Source organism: Anabrus simplex, chromosome 6, assembly GCF_040414725.1.
Source record: "Anabrus simplex isolate iqAnaSimp1 chromosome 6, ASM4041472v1, whole genome shotgun sequence".
Lineage (NCBI taxonomy): Eukaryota > Metazoa > Arthropoda > Insecta > Orthoptera > Tettigoniidae > Anabrus > Anabrus simplex.
The window spans coordinates 83086896-83112247 of record NC_090270.1 but is presented as its reverse complement, the minus strand read 5'-3'; the positions used below and the strand labels follow the sequence as shown (position 1 = coordinate 83112247).

General features: G+C 37.9%; 1 protein-coding gene across 3 annotated transcripts in view; it reads right to left on the bottom strand.

Moving 5' to 3' along the window:
* Window positions 1–503: 503 nt before the first annotated feature.
* Window positions 504–25352, bottom strand: part of LOC136876126 (oxidized purine nucleoside triphosphate hydrolase) — a 131071-nt gene continuing 106222 nt past the window's right edge. For all 3 annotated transcript variants that reach the window (XM_067149815.2, XM_067149817.2, XM_067149816.2), the window contains exons 5-6: window positions 16298–16465; window positions 504–2178 (exon numbers count right to left, since the gene is read on the bottom strand). In XM_067149815.2, coding sequence (XP_067005916.2) covers window positions 1931–2178; window positions 16298–16465 — 416 coding nt within the window. In that variant the 3' untranslated portion in view covers window positions 504–1930. The remainder of the gene's footprint in view (window positions 2179–16297; window positions 16466–25352) is intronic.

The following is a 25352-nucleotide window of genomic DNA, read 5'->3' as shown; positions in this document are numbered from 1 at the left end:
GTGGGAATCGAACCCACCTCTACTCAGTTGACCTCCCGAGGCTGAGTGGACCCCGTTCCAGCCCTCGTACCACTTTTCAAATTTCGTGGCAGAGCCGGGAATCGAACCCGGGCCTCCGGGGGTGGCAGCTAATCACGCTAACCACTACACCACAGAGGCGGACTAAGTATGTTAGTACGCCATTAAAAAGCAGTGTTCTTAAGGTCCCAGCATGGAAAGCATCACAAAATTAAAATCATTATCCTTTTTTTCCTTGTTTGCTCATATTAAAAATATGCCAAAAATTTACTGCTTTCGATTCTGGCTGGGAATGGTCCAGACATGATGGACCACCCCTGTTGACTTGCTGCTGTATATAGGCATTTTTTGAGGTTCCTGACGAGTAAGAAATTTGTATATAAATATTTTAAAATTACAGCTAAGACAGAACAGGAATTATTTGGGGCAGAAATTGCTACTTGTTAGGTTCTTTCAAAATTATGCAACAAATCAAAATGCCATGATTAAACAATTGTTGAGCTTTAATGTAATAAAAGGTACTATGTTTAGATATATTACATAGGAATTGCACACATAATATTGTAGAACATACAAAAATAAAAGAAGATTTTAAAATGTTTTTCCTTGCTACTTTAGCCAGCATTAAAATATTTTGAACCGTCCTTCTGTCTTGTGAGTACAGTAGAAGTCCATTATAGCGAAAATTCATAGTGGCAAAAAATTTACTCACTATAGCGGATGGATGTTATATCAGATTTTTTGTAGAAGTCGGGGAGGAAAACCCATACACATTCAAATTGGAATGAACCGGCAATAAGTTTGTTCAAAACTAGCATTTTTGCGGATGGCATCCACACTATGGCTTACTCAATTTTTATTTTACAAACTTCGATACTACGTGAAAGTGTATATTTTATTTCATTCCGAAGAAATTATAGCATCACTCCAGAGGCATCTGTGGAAAACGTTTCAGTTTTCTTATTAAAATTGCACCACCTAACCTATCCGTATATGTATCATGAAAACATATTTCAAGCACCTGTAGAGAAATGATAATCTCCTCGCTATAAATTTACGTGGGAATAGCCTTTTCAAAACTTAACTAGACGCGAGAAAATATAAATTATCCTCTGAAATCAATGATGCACTATTCTATATCTTGAGGTGCATCACATTCTTACTTGATTTCAGTGTATATAACATTAAAATTAAGCTATCGTTTACTTCAGACTTTATTTCTAACGAGTTAACAATTGCTATCTGCCACATTATTTATGCACGTATTACGGAAACATGTCACCTCTTTCATTTCTAACTTTCTTTAGAAAACAGCAGTTGATGGGTATTACTAATCAACTCCAACATCACATTCGAATGTCGACTAGGGAGCTTGCTTGTGGACATAGTGAGGAAACAATACCAAAGATAACTGATCACATGCAATATTATCACTAGGGTGCAAAAATATCGGTAATGGAAAAAATCGTGCATACTCAATCGCTTGCAATAATGGATGTGTCCATGATAGGGCTCTCCCTGTAACCGAAGGATAATACATAGTTTAATATAGGAATTTATATGGGCAGACAAAAACTGTCATTATAGCGAGGTTCTCGTTATAGCGGACTTCTACTGTACTTAAACCATGTCCTTGCTTTCTGACAATTGTGATTCCTTTCTATTTTTATCTGTGCTTGCTGACATATATTTAATGAGATATCTTGATGAACACATTTCTTTTTACAAATTGATAACCAGTCTAAAATCAGCACTTATCTCACAGAGGATTTATTTTACACTGAAATTACTAAGTGTTCATAACATGATCTGTTGAACTTCAACAATTAATATCAAAAGAACACTGAATATTGAGTATTAGGTAGCAACTCAACACTAAGTTATATTAGCTTAAAAATCAATGCACATATGTTTAATCCACAGTTTCAACACAGTCGTCCTCTGACTTCTCATCTAAATAGGACTTCATTTCACTAAAAATATCAATATTCTCAGCCACAGGTGACTTATCATCACAACTCAGCTCATCCATAATATTAAAATCATACGGATTGTCTTCACAGAAGGCATTGGATACATCCACTGAATCATCATTACCTAGGCCCTGCCATCTGTAGCACGGCGGACGACCAAACTTCTTTTGGCGGTTCCGTTCAACCCCTGAAACACAATGACATTTCTCATGTACCCGAACAGATTCTATGAGGTTTGAATAATTTCACACATTTTTCTGGAATTGCACAAAACACTTGTATTCTCTCATTTAATGAAAAGCAGGTGGTCATGAAGAGACAAACATTTCTATTTGTTTAGCTCTTATTTTATTTAGCATGCATCTTCGTTATATAATGTCATTCTCTTCAACGTTCAGTCTGCAAGATTCTGTGGATTAACTAAGCGTCTGCACAATCTTCTATTTGCAATTAGCTCAGTGGCCTGTCGTAGTTCACCTCTTTTCATTTATTAAAAACTCAACACCTAGGTTTCCCTCTGCTTTTCTTACCCTCCTAAGTAACCTATCTTCCACCATTCACTTCACCATCAAAGCTGGCCTTTATCTCCTCCTTCAGAAAACCCACTGGACTGTAAGTCATTGTAATCAGTGAGGTTTTGACCTCAAATGGTGATAATTGTGCATTTCCATCTCTAATTTTATGGCAGATATGATGCAAAATATTATGGTAGCTTCAGATGTGAAGGTTACCTCTGGAACTATGAGATGATAATAATAATAATAATAATAATAATAATAATAATAATAATAATAGAATGATAACAGAGAGGGAAAACTGAAGCTCCTGTGGAAAATTTGTCATATATGCTTTAAACAGTACAAATTTCACACAGTGCCATTGAGATATGAACCTGGGATGGAGAGAGAGAAGGCCACTGTTAAACCATTTGAGCCAGAGAAAAGTCCTTCTTTGTTTTCTGCCTTTGGGAATACATCAATGCATTCACAGGTATGTATCAGATATATTAATGGCTAATATTTGATTCACTTCATTTAACTGCATCTTCTTAAATAAAAGTGTCTAATCAGAATAACCACATAACTTGACTGATTACATCAGCCAAAATGATTTTGTGGTAAAATAGAAAATATGTTTTTATTTATTTATGAAAACCAATGCCCTGAGTCCAAAAATGTCATACTTTCCATATCAGGTCTACTTTTGACACAATTCTGTTTTGCAGTATCTGCATTCATAAGATGTAATGATGAGAGATGTTCTCATGCAATTCACTTGAGAATAATAATATATATTGCATCAACGGAGGGAAATATGTGATTTCCGTGTGTGAAGATGGCAGATCGAGACGTAAGCGAGGGCCCCAAGTTCCGAGTTCTTTTCTAGAAATTTAGATATGCAATATTAAGAGCGTGAGGGAAGTTGGATTGCAGATGTATGCTAACTTTGACCAATAAAAATGCAAAAACAATGCACAGGTAAATAAGAAATTAAAGGATGCATTGTTTTTGCATTTTTATTCGGCTGATGATGATGATGATGACCCAGCTTATTTACTTGCATTGAATAGGTTGAACTACGTTTATTTGTTTTTTCAATTTAATTGTGATACAGTTCAATATGGAACATCACGAAATTTTTATCTTTAAATACCCAAGCAATGACAAGAGCAGAACAATCATTATGATGACTGTTATTTTTGTATGACCAACGTTGTCGGTTACAAAGAGAAAAACAAAAACAAATTAAACATCCAAACTTCTTGTAAGCTATTCGGCCCATTTCTTATTAGAGATGGGAGTTACATATCGTAACATGATACTGTATCCTATTCCATCAGTGTAACTGTTCCAGAAAAGTAAATAACTGAGAGAAACCAAGGGGAGGGTAGGAGTTTCTGATTGGCTAACAGATGTTAGGAAGCATAGCAGCTCACTCTGCACAGGCACGAGCAATCATTTTGTAATAGTTTAGAGGCAGTACTGATATCCCTACCCTGTTACTTGCTGGCCGAAGCATAGTTCCTCAAAACTGTTACGTGTGGTCTTCCCACTTTGCATCTCGTGTTTCACGCCGTATTGTAAACAGAGGGGTGATGTGGATAAAAACTCAAATACAAGGAAACTGTTTCTTAGAAACGTATTGTAAGAAGGTACAGGGTGTGAGTGTGTGTGTCTCTCTCTCTTTTGAATACATAATATTATGAGCAGAGACCTGCCCCTACACAATTCAAAGTTTCATCAGTCCCCAGAATACCGGTGAGGTGTACCTCGAACATACTCTGTGAAGCCATTTCATCCCTGCCTTCCCACTATACTTCACCATTTCAGGTTTAATTTCATCTGTTCCTACTGCTCTATGACAATGGAGTTTATTTACCATCCTTTTCCACTTCCTCGAGTGTAATTTCACCACCATCATTTTCTTCATCCCCATGAGCTTGGTTGTTCGCGACACCACCAGGAAGATTTCCTTTTACGTTGAGAAGATTCCCTCCACCTGTCCAGTGATTCCCGTGAATCTATTATGAATTTACCTGAATTACCCAAAAAACTGTTCATTTCCTTTTCCCCTCCCTTCCTTTCTTAATTACTTCCAGAAAGGTTTCCCTGCTGCTTGACCTAGCTTTTCCAGGTTATTATCAAAATCTTCCAAAGACTTCTTTTTGGATTCAACAACTATTTGTTTTGCTCCGTTTCTTTCATCTACGTACAATTCCCTGTTTGCATCAGCCCTTGTTTCGAGCCATTTCTGATAAGGCTTCTTTTTATGTTTACAAGCTGCTCTCGCTTCATCATTCCACTAAGATGTTCGCTTTGTCCCATCTTTACACACAGTCGTTTCTAGGCATTCCCTTGCTGTTTCTACTACAGCATCCCTGTATGCCACCCATTCTCTTTCTTTATCCTGAACCTGCTTACTACTGTCCACTGTTCGAAACTTCTCACTAATCATATCCATGTATTTCTAATTTCCTTGTCCTGGCAATTATCTACCCTTATCCATTTGCAGACAGATTTCACTCTCTCTATGCTAGGCTTAGATATAGTTCACTACAAATCAGGTAGTGGTCTGTATCAACGGAAAAAACCCCAAAGCCCATACATTCCTAAGAGACTTCCTGAATTCGAAGTCTGTTAAGATACAGTCTTTTATGGCCACCCATACATTCCTAAGAGACTTCCTGAATTCGAAGTCTGTTAAGATACAGTCTTTTATGGATCTGGTACCCCTAGCCTCCCATGTGTAGCGGTGAATAGCCTTATGCTTGAAGAATGTATTTGTAACTGCTAAACTCATACTAGCACAGAAGTCCAGCAAACGCTTCCCATTCCTATTAGCTTCCGTATCTTCCCCACATTTACCAATCACCCTTTCCTATCCTTCAGTTCTATTTCCAATCCCGCATTGAAATCACCCATTAGCACTATCCTATCCTTGCTGTTTACACTGACAATGATTTCACTCAATGCTTCATAAAACTTGTGAACTTCATCCTCATCTGCACCCTCAATGGTCAATACACTGAGACAATTCTTGTCCTAATTCCTCTAACTGCCAAATTTACCTACATCATTCGCTCATTTACATGCCTAGAAGAAACTATGTTGCATGCAATAGTATTCCTGATAAACAGTCCTACCACATACTTTGCCCTTCCCTTTTTAACACCCGTCAAGTACACTTTATAATCTCCTATCTCTTCCTCGTTATCTCCCCTTACCCGAATATCACTTGCCCCTAGTACATTCAGGTGCATCCTCTTTGCTGACTCAGCCAGTTCTGCTTTCTTTCTTCCATCATAAGCCCCATTAATATTTGCAGCTCCCCATCAAATTCCATTTCGTTCGCCAAGTTGTTTCCAAGGAGCCCCTCGCCCATCAAATGAGAGTGGGACTCCATTACTCCCATAGATCCGAGGCTTGCTTAAAATATTCTGAGCTCAGTATATCCATGAAGCAGGATGCTACCCTACTTACATACAGTCCAAGTGAGGATCTCTCCTCTAATGGGTTAGGGACTGGTGGATTGTATAGTCCTTTTTTATTAATAAAACCATTTATTCATTGAACATGGTTTGAAAACAATATAAAATAGTTTTTAATAGGTTTACTTCACACTCGGCTGGACCATTATTTAGCAGAGGCATTTTCAATAAGCACAAACAAATGTAAATATCGGCGACTGCTTCCTTATTGGCGTTTGTGGCAAGCATACAACAAATATACGTACTGAGCGTGCATGCTCTGAACGATGACTAAAGCACTGCAACGGCCATGTTTAAAAACTGTACTTACTAAAAAAAAAAAAAAAAAACCAACCAACATGCTCATACACAAGAAGATCAACTTGTATTTTGTACAGATGTTCGAAATCTTCTGCATCAATTGGGAGAGAAAGAATATGATTGAAACAACTGGCGCCTTTCTGTCTTCCAAAAGAAAACTTAAGGCTGTTTTGCTTCATAACAGCAACGTTCTGGCTTCCATACCACTTGCACACTCCACAAGACTGTCCAAAACATACAAGACAGAAGTTGCTGTTTGAAAGAATGAGCATGAGAGGCAAATTAACAGTGATTTGAAGGTCATTGGATTGCTGCTGGGACAACAAAAAAGGCTACACAATATTTCCCTGTTTCTATGTAAATGGGATAGCAGGGCACAGAATACACATTGGGATCCTGAACATTGGCCTGAAAAGGAGCAACTCAACCAGGATCCAAAAATGTCTTGAATGTATGTGTTGCTGAATGTGAAAGAATTTTACTTCCACCCTTGCATATCAAATTGAGAATGATGAAACAGTACGTTAAAGCATTCGACAAAAATAATTTATGCTTCAAATATTTATGCACAAAATTTTCAACATTATCAGATGCTAAAATCAAAGGAGTATTTGATGGACTGCAGATTCGATGATGATGATGATGATGCGTGTTGTTTAAAGGGATCTAACATCTATGTCATTGGCTCCTAATGGTACGAAATGAGACAAAATGTAATGACAATTTAGAAGTCCAAAATCCTCCACTGACCAGAATTCAAAACGTGAGGATGAAGAATGAACGGATGGATATGAATTTAAAACAAGCAGTGGATCCGACCCACAATGCCTCACACTCCCAGAAACTAGCGTTAAACAACAGTATTACTGACCAAGGGACTGCTTCTAAAGCACAATACTGAATCAATGATGCTTGTAGTCTAAAGGGGTCCAAATAATGGTACTTATCACTACGAAAGTAGAACCATGGTATTTGTCATGTTGCGGTAATAATCAAAAGTAGTGTAGACTCGCGGTATTCCACACATTATGGTACTATTCACAGGTAATGTAATGCGCACATGTAACACAGACCTATGGTGTTTCTCACACTGCAGCACCATTTACAGGCAACGCAAACTTATGGCGTTCCGCACGTAAGTGTACTAACCACAGGGACTCTTACTATCCCGTGGTGTTCCTCACACAGTGGGTAATAATCATAGGCAAGGCAGACCTATGGTGTCACCCATGGTGTCTCTCATATAATGGTACTAATCACAGATACTGTAAAACCCAGCCAGAAGCACACAATGTCGCTACTAATCACAAACATATTGTGCACCTAACATAGTGGTACCATGCACAAGTAAAAGTGACCCATGGTGTTCCCTGCGTGATGGTACTTATTACAAGCAGACTCATGGTTCTAACTCGATCATCCCTTGGTCGCCACTTTTAGTCGCCTCTTACGACAGGCAGGGGATACCGTGGGTGTATTCTTCATCTGCGTCCCCCACCCACAGAGGGTGACTGCAGATTCGTAAACTAACGACAATTTTTTTTTCAAAAACCAAGACTAATATTGAGGAAGATGCATGGAACAAATTCAAAGAACAGTGACAAAATTCCTTGGCAACATCAAGGACCCTCTATACAAGAAATTGTAAGAAACATGTTGGACAAGTTTAACCAACTTGGTTGTAATATGAGCCTAAAGCTTCATTTCTTAGCATCACATCTGGACTACTTCCCTCCAAATTTAGGAGTTGTAAGTGAAGAGCAAGGCGAAAGATTCCACCAGGATCTCAAAGATGCAGAACGGCACTACCAGGGACCTTGGGATGTAAATATGATGGCTGATTCCTGTTGGTCGATTGCATGACTCATGAACTTCAAAAACACACAAATTCTATGGGAATTGGAAAAATATGACCAAGCAAATGTAAGGAAATTTCAATTAACGTATCATTTATTTTGCTTGCTAACTTTTTTAGTTTGTATGATTTCTCTCTCTACTCTGCATGTATAATTTAATCAATACTGTATTTCGAAAATTTTGCATAATGACAAAATAATGTCTTTGACAAATGCCATTTAGTCAGACGTGATATGGCAAAACAAAATTCATTTTTTAATTCAGCGGTATGAAATTAATAAAACCCACCTGTTTTAGCTTGTACCACACAAAAGGTTTTTTTTTTTTTTTTTTGCAGGCTAGTGTTATGAATAAATGATGTTGATCAAGGACTTAAGATCAACAGGAAACAGAAACACTATCCACTAAGCAGGTGACACTGATAAATGCGGACAATTTAGAAGACTTCTCTTTGATTGAATCATTAAAAAAGACTTTCTACTGCCATCAGTTATGAAATGAGATATTTTTTTTCATCGAAATACCCCAGAAAAAGTTCCATGGGATGTCACCAAGCTTGGCTTTAAAATAAATGTTCAGGAAACAAAGTTCATGGTAATCAGCAAGAATGCATTTCAAGTACCTAGGGTGCTGGCCAATGAGAGAACTGTGTTTCTGGAATTAAAACATCACAGTGTAACTGTGACCTCTGATTTGAAACTTGTTTGTGTATTGTGAAGTGTTATGTATTACCAGTGCTGCTTTATGGTGTCTTAGGATTCACACTAAAAGCTTCCCCAACAAACCGACCGCAGGCCTTTGAAATGAGGATGTATCGCAGAATGTTTGAGATTGCATGGGTGAATCACGTCACCAACTAGGAGGTTCTCTGCCGTGCCTGGAAATTGTGTGAAATCTTAATTCTTGCAAAATGTACAAATACAGCTTTTACCAGTCACATCTTCCAAAATAACAAATACAGTCTGATACAAAAGAGAGAAGATAGAAGGAAAGCATGGGCATATGTGGAGAAGATTATCCCGGATACTGAACCTCCAACAGTTGTTGGACATTTATGATATGGCAACTCTGATGCGGGAAACATAAACTAGGAAAAACTACTCCAGAATGGTCGCCGAACTTTTGTGGGGAAATCGCATCAGAAGAATAAGGAGACCATGAACAACCTGTTCTATCAGGCACTGCAATCAGTTATGCAGACATGCCAACTTTCAAAAGTAAAAAGTTAGGAAAAATTTGGCAGCGAATCAAGACGTATTACGACGCATCACTGATGGCAGAAATGTACTAATTATTTATAATTCAATACATTAACAATTCTATTTCGCCTTCATATCTATATATATATTTCATCATTTATATGTGAATACTAAATACTGGACATACTTGAACGACTAATTGTTGTTCGACACACCAGTAGCTGACGTAGCCCTCTTCAGAAACTCTGAACTAAATTTCTGCTCAAAGCACTTGCCTTGCTGAACTGATTTAAAGGTTAAAAGATTCTCCAAAGTTTGTTCAGACAGCAAGGATCTGAACTGTGTTTTTGTCTTTGTGACTCTGCTAAAAATCCTTTCACATTCTGCATTGCTATGTGGAATTGATAAAATAGAAAGCATCACCGTAGAGAGTCTGTCATATTTAAGTACACCATCAGCTGATTTCATCTGACCTACAAATGCCCATTGAACATCAATTCTTCCTTTTGCCAAGTCTGTTTCTTCGAGCTGAAAGTTACAGAACTGGGAGTGCAGAATATCAGTTTCTTTATCTAAATGTTCCATTTCACTAGTCAAAATGTTCGGAAACTTGTTAATGAAAAATCTAAGGTTAGAAAATGATGCCTTATTTATAGCAGAAATATCTGCAACTTCTGCATTAATTAAAACATCTTTGAATGGAAATTAGTGTACCATGTAGTCACACGATGAAGAGAAACATTTTCTAACAGACTTAAAGAATATGCACTTTTCCTCAAACTTCAAGGTGTTCACTAAAACAAACAGAGAGTTCCCTATCATCAGATCACAGTCATCCTTTTGATTTGCTGGAGTATGATAATCTACATCAAGGAGAGAGGAGGAGCTTTTAATAATGTGTAGTTTCACAAACACTGCCATCACATCCTTCAATAGTTCCTCCAAAACTGACCTCAATAAGTGAATGTGCAGCATACTTGACTGAAGAGCTACGTTTAGATTCTCAAAGATATCCATAAAACTTGAGAGAAAAAGGCAAAAGGATTTATGTAAATTTGATGAAAGTAACATGAACAGTCATTCTTCATGTGACAATACATGGCTCTTAGTGTCATCAGTAGTTTCATTTTCTTTTTTAAAGTGAAACTGATGACTGAGTTTTCCTTTTAACTGAGGAGTGTGGTGAAATGTTATGACAATCCTTCACCTTTTCAGACAAACAAGACACATCTACACTTAAACTGTGCTTAGGAATTTTGTAAGTCTTCTAAGTTCCCATCTGAGAATCCTTACAATTTCGCTCCTGAATAAAGTAACCAAAGGGTCCCACTGCAGCAAAATCCTATCTAAACACCTTCTTAGTGATAACCATCGAGTAGGCACATGCTTCAGAATTTTCCTGATTTCTGATGTGTGTAAAGTCTGAAATTCTCTGAACTTTTCTTTCCTCTTTGCATTCCTTTCAAGATAATAAAATATATCAATTATACTTTCATTTACATTTACGGGCAAGCACGTCACACCCTTCTCTGCACCAAGATCAATTAGGTGACAAGAGCAGCCTACGATGATTATGTTACTATTTTCCCCGCTTCAAACATCCTGCCAAACCATTCCTTAATCCTACAATTACTGGAACATTATCAGCACCACGAGCTAGGCAGTTTTTTAACCCCTCAGCGCCGACCTCTATACGTGGTATAGACCCTCTTTACTTCCGTAGCCGCCGACCTCTATACGTCGTATAGACCCATACATGGTTTCACATTTACGACTATAGCGCGAAGAGTTTTGTAGTTATTGATATGCAAATTGTTTTGTTTCCAAGAAGACATTTTCAGGTTTATCAGTGTTGTAAATAAGAATTGAAAATCATTATAATGTAGTTGTTTTTGCAAGGTTAATTATTTGTCAAGTAAGACTGAGCACTAATTTCTGCTTTTTTAAGTCTGTTTGCTTCATTCTTTCCCACAGAAGAAAATAAAGAAATGATGATCTGAGAAGTTTGTCTTTCCGCGTGATATTCTTTGCTCTATTTCTACATTTGGAGTGCGGTTTATTTATTATATTTGTCTTTATTTCTCAGCTCGTAATATTTTCGTAACTCTCCACGAGCGCTCTGTGTAGGCATCAGCAAGTGCTGCTTTCTGTCATACGATACGAGAGCCAGTTGTTCATGGTATATATCTCGCTGGAAAGACTATATCTCGACCTTTCATCTGAAATATGTATCGAGTTGGTTTGTTTCGCATATAGTAAGTGTTATTCCCCTCATTCAGTTTCGTCCTGCTGCTTTCGGTCTTGCTGCAGCTTTATCAGTCCGTGTGGCGCGCCGCGCTCAGCCGTGGTTTGACTGACAGTAACGTGCTTGGAATATTGTATAATTCAGAAGAACGTTTAGTCGGAAGTAGTAGTGACAGTATTAGCAGCACTGATAATGGAATAGATGATGTGGCAGTGGTAAATGATGAGTGACGATGAGGAGGAAACAGTATTTGGAAATTTCGTGTAGGAGACTATAGATAATTATACAGGTCAAAGGGAAGTTTTCAACAGTAAATTATGATTCCTAAATTCTCTAATAATATTCAAACATGTCACAGAGACAAATATTGAGCAATTAAGGGTACCTTATCGGAGCAGCTGGTGAAAGGTCTGTTTACAAAATACGCTCGCTCGGGTGGGGAAAGAAATATTTAAGGCCGGAGTGCATCAGATAATACAGTTCCAAGGTTGCAGAAAAGACATTTTATCAGGAAATTAGCAGCGAAGAGTGAGAAATCCAAACCTCAGAGACGTTGTATCATGTGTTAAAAACACGACGAAAAGAAGACATCAGTGTACTGCTGCCAGGAGTGTGACTTGTGTCCCTGTCTCGAAGAGTGCTTCAAACTCTATCACACGGAACTAAATTACTAAGGAAATGTGAAACAATTATGTTATTATCTACACGTACTTAGTTCTGTTATAAGGAATTCCAAATTTCGTGAATATCGGGCTACTCTTATACTTGTAGTAACGTTGTAAGTGAATCAATGTATTTTAGTCGCGCGTAGTTGAAATCTCATCCGGCCGCGGGGTAGGAAGCTCTTTAAATGGCTGTGACGCTGAGGGGTTAATGGACTGCAGAATTCCCGAAAAGTTGAGAGCAAAAGATTGGCAAATGTTAGCTCCAATAGCATCTCCTTCTAAATTAGGCACAGAGAGTAGACAACTCTGAATTTCATTGAGTTCAGGCCTAAAAAAATGTTACAACAATGGGATATATTTTCAAACTGCTTTTATTGTTATCATCAGTAGCAACAGAAAATGCATTCACCTGCAAATGTGATACAATTTTTGCCCTTACTTCCATGCACATTTCTATAATGATAGCCGCTGTTTTCGTTCTAGCACACCCATATCGTTTAGCGATTTCCGAATCAGGAAACATTTTGCGAAACAAAGGTCTTGCATGATCGGCACAATTTACAGGCAGGTTATGTTCAACTATAAATGACGTTAATAAAGCCTTGGTATCGTCATAGGATTTACATCTTGGTTTTTACATAAAAAGTTCAGATTCTGGTTTCTTTCTACACACTAGACACTCTCCTTATGTTTTTCGTTTGCATATGTGAGTATATCGCACTTCCTGCCACGCCCAACTGAAAAATCACAGCTACATGTAGTACAGAATGTGAACGTTGGTCCCTTTCTGGATTCACTCAAACACTGGAACTCTTCCCTATAAGCACTTTTAAACACTGCATCATATTTATTTTTTGTTTTTTTTGGCCAAAACAAATATTAAGACACAACAAGAGCACTTCTGCAGGTCTTGGCACGGGTAGATGACTATGGTGTGCTACTTCTGAGTTTAGGTTACTCGCTTGACTCGCTTGCAAAGAGAATGACTGTATTATAGACCAAAGAGGAGCACATGACTGGCAACCGTGCCCCGTACTGCCATCTGGTATCATTATTAGAACTACTATCGACCAGCCATACTCAGCCATATATCGACAGGACGAAGAAATCCATGAGAGTTTAAAATAATACCAAAATTACTGATATTGCTCTGAAAATCAAGAGATCGGGAGGAACGATGAAAAATCGGGAGACTTGGCATGTATGGTTACGAAATGGTGAGAGAACGTTTTTCATCACAATACCTCAGGAAAGGTTCCAAAAGATTCCACAGAATGTCACCGAGTTGGACGTCTCAGGAAAACCTACCGTGATATGAGATTTCTATTTTCTTTTCCTCCATTACATCAAGTATTTCCTCTATCATCCTTGGTTTGTTCAGGCTAAGGTAGTAAATTTTACCATATTTTGAAGCATTTTCTCATGGGCATAAACATAGATCCATCCTGACAATGCAACTTTTATTCTTGAATGCAACTGAATATCCACTAGTTCTTATCAAAGTGTAAGTCACCACAGATTAAATAAAGATTACTATGTCTGCACTGGCTGGTGTTACTGTTGTTGCAGTTGATCATGTCATAATGTTAAAGTTCAATTACTGGTGAATGAAGTCCAACAAGAAGAATGCTTCACAAGACATTAGTTATATTGCATGTTAAAACAAGATTCCCTGGTATACACTGACTATTCAATAGCTTTACTAGAAAAGAAAGAGCATGGCATGGTTAAAGCCTTTCCTTTCATTGAACTCAAATACACACTGCTGAAAATACTGGTGCCAGGGTCAGTGTCACAGTCTACCACGATGAAACTAATGCACTGTATCAAGAAGGAAGCAAAAGATGATTGACATAGAACATTGGCTGCATTATGTACCACAGGAACATAATGAATTTCATCATCATCAATCATTAATTGGGTTTTTGTTGAAGAAAATGATGAAGTTAAATAATGAAAGAGATGGTAGGGGTTTATACAAATCCAACCCCTCATCCACATGGTGGGAAAGCGCACAGACACAAAACTTCATGAGCAAGTCCACTAGTAAAACTATTGAAATCCAGATCACATGTACTTCCTGCTTGTAATATGTATTATCTCGTGCTAGTGACAGTGCTTTACTATGTTTAGGTAAGCATCAAGATCGGGGAGCTTTACGGTATCTATCAAGAAAATCTGCCTTTACCTTGAGTAAATTCCTTACATTTACAATACATTTACTACCTTACTCCTTATCTTGCCTAATACGCCTCATTTGGTGTCGCCATTGGTTGTTGCAGTTTCCTCATAACCCCATAGTCTTTGGTAGTGCTATTTGAGGATACAACCAGCCTCTGGGCTGATGACCTAACAGAAAGACGAAGCACAAAATAAACTATGCAGGGAAAATATTGCAGAAGCATTGTTGTCATCTGCAGCACCAAGTTTAAGCGAAATATTTAAATGTCTCGACTGTGATCATGTTCAGATAACTAATCTGATACTTATCAAGTTCTTGCAACCTATTCTTGATAATTACACTAGGAAAATGTTGAGTAACTGTGATGCTGTAGACTGAAGGAGTTCCACTCAGCGGAAAAATACTGAAATGATGAAAATTACATTGCTGGAGGTTAAGTACAGTACCACAGCTTTATTTTAGAATGATCAGGATTTCCAGAATCTGGTCAAATATTACGGTACACGACTTACATAATGTGTTTGTTTTGTCATGTTTCAGGCAACTGCTCTTGAGAAAATATGAACTACACTCAATAAAACTTTATGGGATCAGAAAAATAATAAAATGTTCCATGCTTGCTAGTAAATAAGTAATACAATAAATTATAGTTAAGAATGTTTCATCATAACTATTGTCAGCATACCAGCAATAGAAATATTAATGCTGTAGGGAGAAGAGTATTATGCATACAGTACTACATCACACAAACTAGGTTATGTTATAAACGAGGCTAGAAACAAATAATACATCTCCTACAGTCATCCTCAGTGGTCTGTCTGCTGGAGCCAAGGTTTGCGAGATTGATTCTGGCCGAGGGTGATGGATATTAATAGGAAATAGATTCCGAGCATGGTTGGAAACTGTTCACTTTAAACTCACATCAAGGTTGATTTTCTGAGGAAAGGAATATTGTTAAAAGACCTGGCTTTTCATATTTTAACAGTCCCCTGTGTTCCGTGAGATAGTGCAGACATCAAACATATATTAGGCTTACTGTACTTGTTTATGGTAAAGCATGTCAAAGAAAATTATGAAAAATGCTTTCAAGAAATTGTACACAACAATGGGTAAAATTATACCACACAACACTACACAGATGTAAACAATTTATTTATCAGTAAAGCTAATATCCCGTTGAATTTCTTCTTTATTCTCTAACTATGATCGCAATAATTCTCTACAAACAGCTGATATTAAAACAAAACTGTTGGACAGTGATTTACTTGGCTCTTATTAGCTAATTCCAATCGACCATGCCTTCGACGATTCTTTCAGTGAAGCCAACACTAGTGCAAGCTTGAGCTTTGACAGATATCATTAGTTTAAACGGGCAGGCTGTCATTTAAACTAAAAGAGTGTCAGAAATTGATGGAGAAAATGGCCCTTCGATAGCAGGATCAAGTTAGAAGCTGGTGTATTTGAATACCTTCAAATGTTATTGTGTTTATTCTGGTATGTGTTACTATTAGTGTACCTTTCTTTCTATTCATGACATTTTTAACTGTAAGAAAAAATGCTTATAAAGAGTGAATCAAAATAAGAAATTGGTCAGCATAAGTTGTGCAATCAAGTTTGGTAGATAATTTTTAAAAACATTTAAATGGTTTCACACTGCACTGTCGTATGGTGACAATGGAATGGGATAGAACTAGGACTGGAAAGGAAGAGAATGTGGCCTTAATTGAGGTACAGTGTAAAAATGCAGAACAATGGAAAACTATCCACAGAGCTGCTGACAGTGGGGTTTGAACACTTCATGGATATCTATAAATAAGTTACTTTATATATTTTAATATTAAATTTAAACATTGCGAATTCAATATTTTACCTCTGTATACCACGGAGATCTTATAATTTTGGATCAACCGCTTATTTCTGTTTCGGAATGCACCTTTGAATGTCAAACCCTGCAATAGGAGAGGCAGCCAAATGCAATAATCTTCAGGCATTTGTCTATAGGGAATGTCGATATATCTCACCCAGATTGGTACACTATCTGAAACAAATTTTATATTCAAAGATAAATGTGAAAAAGCAGATCATCTATTTGATAATCCAAGTAAACAATGGATGAAAAACTCTTCATATAGGATCTACAAGTGAATCTACAAAATTTAAATAGATTTGCATCTCAGTTAACCAATTCAAAAACAACAACTACACTAGTGTCCAAAAGTTAAGCATAATCACTAAACGAGGCCATACCGCCTGATAGGAATGTCAGATGGATTGCAAAGCTGGAACAGGTAGATCATTTCAATTATTTAGGATGTGTGTTCTCCCAGGATGGTAATATAGTGAGTGAGATTGAATTAAGGTGTAGCAAAGCTATGCAATGAGTTCACAGTTAAGATCAACAATATTCTGTAAGAAGAAAGTCAGCTCCTGCATGAAACTATCCTTACATTGGTCTGTTTTCAGACCAACTTTGCTTTACGGGAGTGAAAGCTGTATGGACTCAAGATATCTTATTCATCATTTAGAAGAAACAGACATGAAAGTAGCGAGAATGATTGCTGGTACAAACACGTGGGATCAATGGCAGAAGGATACTTGGAATGAGGAGATAAAAGCTAAGTTAGAAATGAACTCGATGGACGAGGCTGTATGCATAAACCAGCTTCGGTGGTGGGATCATGTGAGGCGAATGGAGGAGGAGACCAAGACTGATGGTTAGACTCAGTTTCTAACGATTTAAAGATATGAGGTATAGAACTAAACAAGGCCATAGAGCTAGTTACAAACAGAGGATTGCAGCAGCGGTTAGTAAATTCACAGAGGTGTGCAGACTGAACGCTGAAAGGCATAACAGTCTAGAATGAAGATGCATGTATGTACTGTATGTATCTTTGGTCAAAGATCTAAAATAAGTTTGAAATGTTTCTAAAAGACTAAGAAAGATATACAAATAATGAACATCGAGACTCACTAACAGATAGGAATTATTTAGGAAATGAAGTCAGCTTAGAAGGTTTCCAGGAAAATGTTAGCAACAAGAAGAACTGGTTGGACAAATGGAGAGAGGTTGCCAGACAGAAGAAATGCCGGCAGAAGAAGTCAGATCAGTAAGGTTTTTTTTACACGGTCCTTAGGTGGCCAAAATGAAAAAATAGGGAAATAAATACATTAATCTGTCAGCATGCTCAAAATCAGTAAACCTTTTCCACAATTACTACAGTAACAATGAAACAGAAAAAATGCTCCTTAACAATATTAATATACGGGATATCTGAAAATAAGTTACTGAAATTGTAAGAGGACACAGTGTTCTGAACCAAAAATCGATCTGTGGCACCTCCCAGTGAAAGCTCACCGGAAAATTGACAAAGAAATGTAAGTTCAATCATGAGCAACGTCTGTGTCAACCTATGCAGCACATAGCTGGTCAAGCTGTCTTGCTTCAATCATAATCTAAAAAAATTTTTCTTTTTAAAAAATAGCGCACTGTGCATATAAGTTTTCATTTGTTTTCCGATATTGCGCTTTTTACTACATTTTTTTCTTCTCTCTACAATTGTTTTTTCAAGTCAACTGTTTACCAAGAACTTAACTGGAGTACGGGTGCTCATTCGGTTGTACTAATTGGCGTCGTATATTTTTATATACGTACTTGGCTTCCCACAGCCGTGACAGGTTCTGGACCTTCGAAACGTTCTCCACTCTACTTTGGTGTTTGGCCGCAGCGCACGTGACCTTGAGTGTGCCGCGCTGGTCACCGGGAGCTGGCGGCTTTCTACTACAGATCTGTTCGTCTGCGAATTCAAGCCTTTTTGATCTTCGCATGTTAATTGGTAGTGTTGTGACTTTGTGCAGGACAGAATGTGGTGTCGTGTCTTTGTGCCTAACAGAGTGTGAAACTGACCTCCAACATTCATAAACATTTTACATGTTTTTTATGGCTGATGATGACCTAGACTAAGGTCGAAACCGGTCCCATTTAAATAGAAATGTGATTGCTACGTTTCTTTCTTTTGAGTATTGAATAGGTTGAACCTCCTTTCCAGTTATTTAATTTTTAACGTTGGGAGGTGCGCTACTGTAGTATACTGATGTGTCGCTCGCTCATATGCAACCTTGCTAGTACTGGCGGCGTATCATTGAGCAACATTTGATCATCATGCCCGGATAATGTAGTGTCTTTATTTTAATCATCATCATCATCATGCGCCAAGGTATCCTGAACCGACTGGCGTACAAAACTGGAATACTAGTGGTAAAATTCCTGCCAGTTTCGGGTGAGCACAGTGACTTGGTTTCATAAAGCATGTTGGTAAACACAGTACATTTCGTACATGTTGAAGTTCGCCACACTACAAAATAATTACTGACATGACATACCCATGTAATATAACTTATATATTAAAAGTAAACATAGCAAGAATGTCCTGTGGTATTGACAGGTATTAAATGGTGTTTAGAACAGATTATCCTAGGATATAGGCTAATAAAAGTAAGTCCAAGGTACATCTGTATGTTATTGTTGTGTTTTGATAGGTGTTCACCACTATTGATGCCAAATATCTTCTTTACGTTATTTAGATCTCGTGACCTAACAGTCCAGGCCTTCTCAGCTCGACTTTAGAGTCCTTAGGCCAATGTTTAGTGATAACTGATTTCTGCTAATTGTTTATGTATCGTACATACTGTGGACATTAATATTCTTATTTCATTTTTGTAGTGTGGAGGAAACTTACAGGAAATGAAGCTTTAAATTTCTTTACCGATGCCCTGCTTGGCCACTTCCCTCCCCTACATGTGTTGAGGCACACAATGCACACTACTGTATTGCTTGCCAACTGTGCAGTACATGTAAACAGCTGATACCGTGCGTTCCTTAGTCACGTGCTCATGTCTGTACTCCGTTTGCTAGAAGAGATTCTGATCATATCTGCGTAATCATGCATTTTCCTTGGAAATTTTGAACGCTAATATTAATACTCTTCAACGCTAACATTCTGTTGCGAATTCAAAGCACTATGTTGCAGGACATAAAAGATATGAACCAGTTACCCCTGGCAATTAACTAAAGGGTGTAGGAAAAAATGGATGACTGACTCTCTTTTATACTGTTGATTTTATTATGCCCATAAATTTTCTGTAACTTATTTTCAGTCACCCCGTATAGAAAGAGAGGAATATAAAAAGAAACATATAAAGGATAAACAAGGAGATGGAAAAAAAAAAAAAAAAAAAAGAATGGAAGCCCGTAAGGACAAGGAAAATCTCCACTTCTTCATACAATGCCATCTTCAAATAGATGGGCTCTCTCTTCATCAAACCCACTTCTATATCCATTTCTTCTCAATGTCTAAAGAGTTTGTTTCTCCTTTCCAGCTTCAAGGGTTGGCCTCAACACTCACTGATGCCCATTTTGACAGATCTTCAGTCTTGATGTGGGAAGTGTAGATAAGAAAAAAGCTGGACAAACATAGTAAAAAGGGAGAGACAAAAGAATGAATACAGATGGTAAAAGACTAGAAAAACAGGGCAAATACAATAGGAAAAATAACCAATATTAGGTATCTCGGATGCTAATAATCATGTTATTTCATGATAAAAATTTCATGAAGATCTGTATTGACAGTTGTTACACTTGGTAAATAAAATGGGTCCATGTATTCAAAACAAGGCTAATGAAACTATCTTTTCTCAATAATTATAGTTACATGACCATCATCACAGTATTAGCACACGGGACTAGTTTTGGCCACCTGGGCCATCTTCAGCCATACAGATTTTAAAAAACTGGCATAAATAAACATTGGAATATACAAAGACATCTAAAAGACAGGAAACACATTAAAATCAGTCTGTTTCGTCCTCTCAGAGAAAATTTATACAGAGTGCGCTCTTGTCAGCGTCTTGTTTGAGTGACCAGAATGCATCTGGTTTCTGGCAACTACAAGACAGACTTGATAGCGACAACATGTCATCTAGACACGCATTCGCAGCCACATGGCCTCAAACTTAATTGATAGCCATCCAGACATTTCATTTTATTCTTTAAGATGTAAATACTATTTGTTTTTGTTAATAATGAATACTTTAAATAAAAGTTTTTTAAGTGTAATATTGGTAAATGACTTGGCCCTATGGTTAATTCACGTGCTTAACCAAACTACACCCCACTACCAGAGTAATTATCGCTGTTTAGTATTACAACATGTGTGCTATAGTATTCAGTTCATTAACCCAACATTTTTTGGTCTATTTCCAGACCCGATATTACACGGTAAAAGTGAAATGCGTGTGAAACATCATATAATACAACGTGGGACTCTTCAGTTTACAAGGTCAGACTCCTTTTAATGACCTTTTCCTTGCATTATTTACATTTCTGTGAGCCAGTGCTTTATGATGGATGAGAATGAAATCGCTACGGGGTTATCGGAAAGGTAGAATCACAAAAATCAAAACTTTCGTTGAAAAGTACACTACTCAAAATCTAGCCGAAATTAGGGTCAGATATGATGCACTTATTGACTTAGAAAGCAAATACGATTTAGTTCAATCACAGCTTGAGGGAAAAGATAGTAAACGAGATCATAGTGTAGATAGAGACGAAGTAGATGATATTGTGTACCGTTTGAAGGCGAAAATGCAGATATTATTGTCACCAGACCAACACGAAAATATCAACATCAAATTACTTGCGATTAAACTATCCATGTTTGGTGGTAACTATGAAGACTGGAAGTCGTTTGAAGATAATTTCAAACTATTGGTGCATGAAAATTCCAGTCTAGCATCCATTGAGAAATTTCACTACTTACTAGGAGCAGTTCAGGGTTCAGCTAAAGTATTAATTCAGAACCTTCCAACAACTGAAACAAACTACATGGTAAACTTCTTATGTGATCGGTTTCAAAACAAGAGATTTATAGCAGCAAAGAATATTAGAGAAATCTTAAACATTGCAACAGTGGAAAATGCAAGCGCTGAGTAATATTGTCACAACATACTGTTGATCATCTTGATTACAAAACCAGGAGAGGCTGGGAACTAGAAGCAGACTCTAGCAAAAATTCCAACTTCAAACAATTAACATCTTATACTGAACATCGCTGCCAAGTCCTAGAAAGCATGCAAATGTCTGTCAGCCAAGTGAAGGTGTACGGAAGTAAAGAAAGCTCACACAAGGAAAAACTGTCATCCTATACACCTGTTGCATGCATTAACAATCAGTGCTCTTACTGAGAACAAGGTCATGCACCAGGACGTATTGCATGTGAAGCATTTCTCAAGTTAACAGTGTCAAATCGCATTCAATATGCTCGTGACAACTAACTCTGTTTAAATTGTCTTAAAGTATCACATAAAATGCCAGAGTGTACATCCAATCACTGTTGCAAATGCAACAAGGCCCACAACACATTACTACATCTTGAAAATCACAGGGCTAGTACAACAAACGAACAACTTCTAACAACAAGGTGGTATTTGCTAGCATTCACACAACTACCAAGATTCTTGGACAGCAGGAGTCAAATTCGTCTCGTCACTAAAGACACAGTGGACAGACTAAATTTAAAATGTAAAGAAGACACCACTTCAATTGTAGACATAACAACTTTTCAACACTTGCCATATCATGCAGTATTTAAACAAAGCACAACTACATCAGTCAGAGTAGTTTTTGACGCATCAGCCAGAGCCACTACTGGAGTGTCTGTTAATGATACATTGTTAGTAGGGCCTACTATACAACAAGACCTTTATTCCATTGTGTTGAGATTCAGGACACACAACATTGCATTTACTGGAGACATCACAAAAATGTACAGACAAGTTTGGGTTTATGAAAATGACAGGTAGCTGTGAAGAATTCTTTGGAGGGATCGTCACAAACAGCTATCAAGACTTACGAACTATTGACCGAGGATATTCACCTCCAGTCCACAGCATCAGATTTTAACACTAACATACTATTGACTATCACGTATGGCACAGCTTCAGCTCCATATCTGGCAACACAGCGTCTCAAACAATTGGCAGAAGATGAAGCAACTTCATTTCCACTGGCATCCATGGAGTTAGATTACAAATCGTGGAACCTACCTATTGACATCACACTAGCAGATCCTAAATTCTACAGTCCAGGCAAGGTAGATTTAATCATTGGTGCAGAGCTGTTTTTTAACATTTTAAAGGCAGATGGGAAAAAACGTGCAGGTGATTACCCAGTACTGCAGGACTCTCATCTGCGTTGGATAATTTCTGGCAAGTGCCCTCAGTCAAACAGCCATCCTGCATGCAATACAGTCACTCTTTGTCAAAAGGGAAGATCAACTCAACACGCAACTTCTTAAATTTTGGGAAATAGAAGAATTGCACACCAAACCTAAAACTCAGGAAGAACAACAGTGTTTACATCACTTGAAGGAAAACACCACACGCACCCCTGAAGGAAGATTCGTTGTCAGGTTACCTCGTAAGGAAACTCGCTCACCCTTGGTCAATTCTTGTGGTATGGCAACACAAAGATTTCACCAACTGGAAGCAAAATTCAAGAAATATCCAGTATTGTATGAACAGTATGCGAGCTTCATATCCGAGTATGAACAGTTATGTTACATGAGGGAGGTAGGCCTAAATGTAACAGATGATTCTGAACATTATTACTTGCCACACCATGCAGTATTTAAACAAAGCACAACTACATCAGTCAGAGTAGTATTTTACACATCAGCCAGAACCACCACTGGAGTGTCAGTTAATGATACATTGTTAGTAGGGCCTACTATACAACAAGACCTTTATTCCATTGTGTTGAGATTCAGGAGACACAACATTGCATTTACTGGAGACATCACAAAAATGTACAGACAAGTTCGGGTTCATGAAAATGACACGCAGCTGCATAGAATTCTTTGGAGGGAATCGTCACAAACAGTTATCAAGACTTAACGAACTATTGACTGTCACATATGGCACAGCTTCAGCTCCATATCTGGCAACACAGCACCTCAAACAATTGGCAGAAGATGAAGCAACTCCATTTCCACTGGCATCAACGGTGTTTCAAAGGGATTTTTATGTTGATGATACTCTATATGGTGACTCCAACATCGCCGAAGCATTACAATTGCAAAGTGAGCTCATTACCTTACTCAACAAAGCTGGTTTTCCCATCAGGAAATTATGCTAAAATCACCAAGCTATACTTGCTGCTGTTCCACCTGAAGACAGAGAAATTAACTTAACTTTCCAGTTCGATAATGATGACACCATACAAGCATTAGGATTATCATGGCATCCTAAGTCAGACAAATTCTTAGTAGCAAACAGAATCAAACACATTCCAGGCAATAGTGACATTATTAAACGCAACACTACATCAACAATAGCTTCAATTTCTGATCCATTAGGACTCATCACCCCATTAGTAATAACCTACAAAATGTTTCTCCAGAAATTTTGATTACACAAACTTGATTGGGATCAAACATTACCTGAAGACTTAACTGCAGAATGGAAGGTGCTTCAGAACCATTTCACACACTAAAAACATTCAGGTGGATAGACGTTTTAGGAGCAGGTGTGTGTTGTAGCATTCAAGAGCATGGTTTCTCAGATGCCTCTCAAATAGCATACAGAGCTTGCATCTACCTTCGATCTGTCAATCAGCAGGGGGAAATAAGTGTCAAGTTGTTGTGCTCAAAATCCAGAGTGGCTCCAGTCAAACGGGTTACATTCCCTTGCCTCGAATTGCTTGCAGCTGCATTGTTGGGTCAATTACTTCAAAAAACCATTCCAATTTTAAATCTTGAAATTAATGAAACTCATTTGTGGGCAGAGTCTGCCATTGTTTTTTCATGGTTGGCTTCTCCTTCATCGCGATGGAAAACCTTTGTAGCCAACAGGGTGGCAGAAGTTCAGCAGTTAACTAATGCCAATGATTGGCTTCATGTTTCATCTCATCAAAACCCTGCAGATTTAAATTCTCGAGGAGTTGAACCACAAGAGTTACAACAATCCACAGTGTGGTGGTCAGGTCCATCATGGTTGTCAGCACCTCAGCTCAACCTGCTGCAGCCCATAGTCATCGATGAAAGTTGTCACACCACATTGGAATAGCGAACAGCAACAACATTACTTGTCACTAAAGGCAATGACATCATCGAAAGATTTTCTTCACTGACAAAACTACAACGCATTCTGGCATATTGCAGCAGATTCATTTACAACTCCAAACAGCCAAACAATAAACGAATGGGAGCCTTGTCAGTTCAAAAACTTCACTCATCAAATGTCATGCATTCGCATAGCTCAGGCGGAGTCATTCAGTGAAGAAAACGAATGACTTACAGATGGAAGGCGTTGTATCAAGGAAGAATCAGCTGAAAAATCTCTGTCCATTTCTACATGATAATTAGAGTTAGTGGTAGACTGAAGAACACGTTGCTCCCATTTTCAACAAAACACCAAATTTTATTACCATCAAAACATCATTTGACAACTTTAATTGTCAAACATGAACACTTGCAACAAGCTCACGCAGGACCAGAATTGTAATTAGCAACCCTCCGTCAACATTATTTGATTCTGAATGGCACAAACGTAACCACACAGCAAGTGCACAAATGTGTAACATGTTACAAATTGAAAGGTGTAACTAGTCATCAACTCATGGCTATCTATCCTCAGCATAGAGTTCAACCAGCATGTCCATTCAGTGTTTGTGGCACTGATTATGGAGGTCCAATTCTACTTTGCCCAATTAACAAGAGGAGGAATGTCTGTATCAAGGCATACATCGCACTATTTGTTTGTTTGACGACTAAGGCTGTACATTTGGAAGTAGTCAGCAGTCTTACCACACATGCCTTCTTAGCCGCACTTCGCCGTTTCATATCCAGAAGAGGCAAGCCCGCAGATATCTA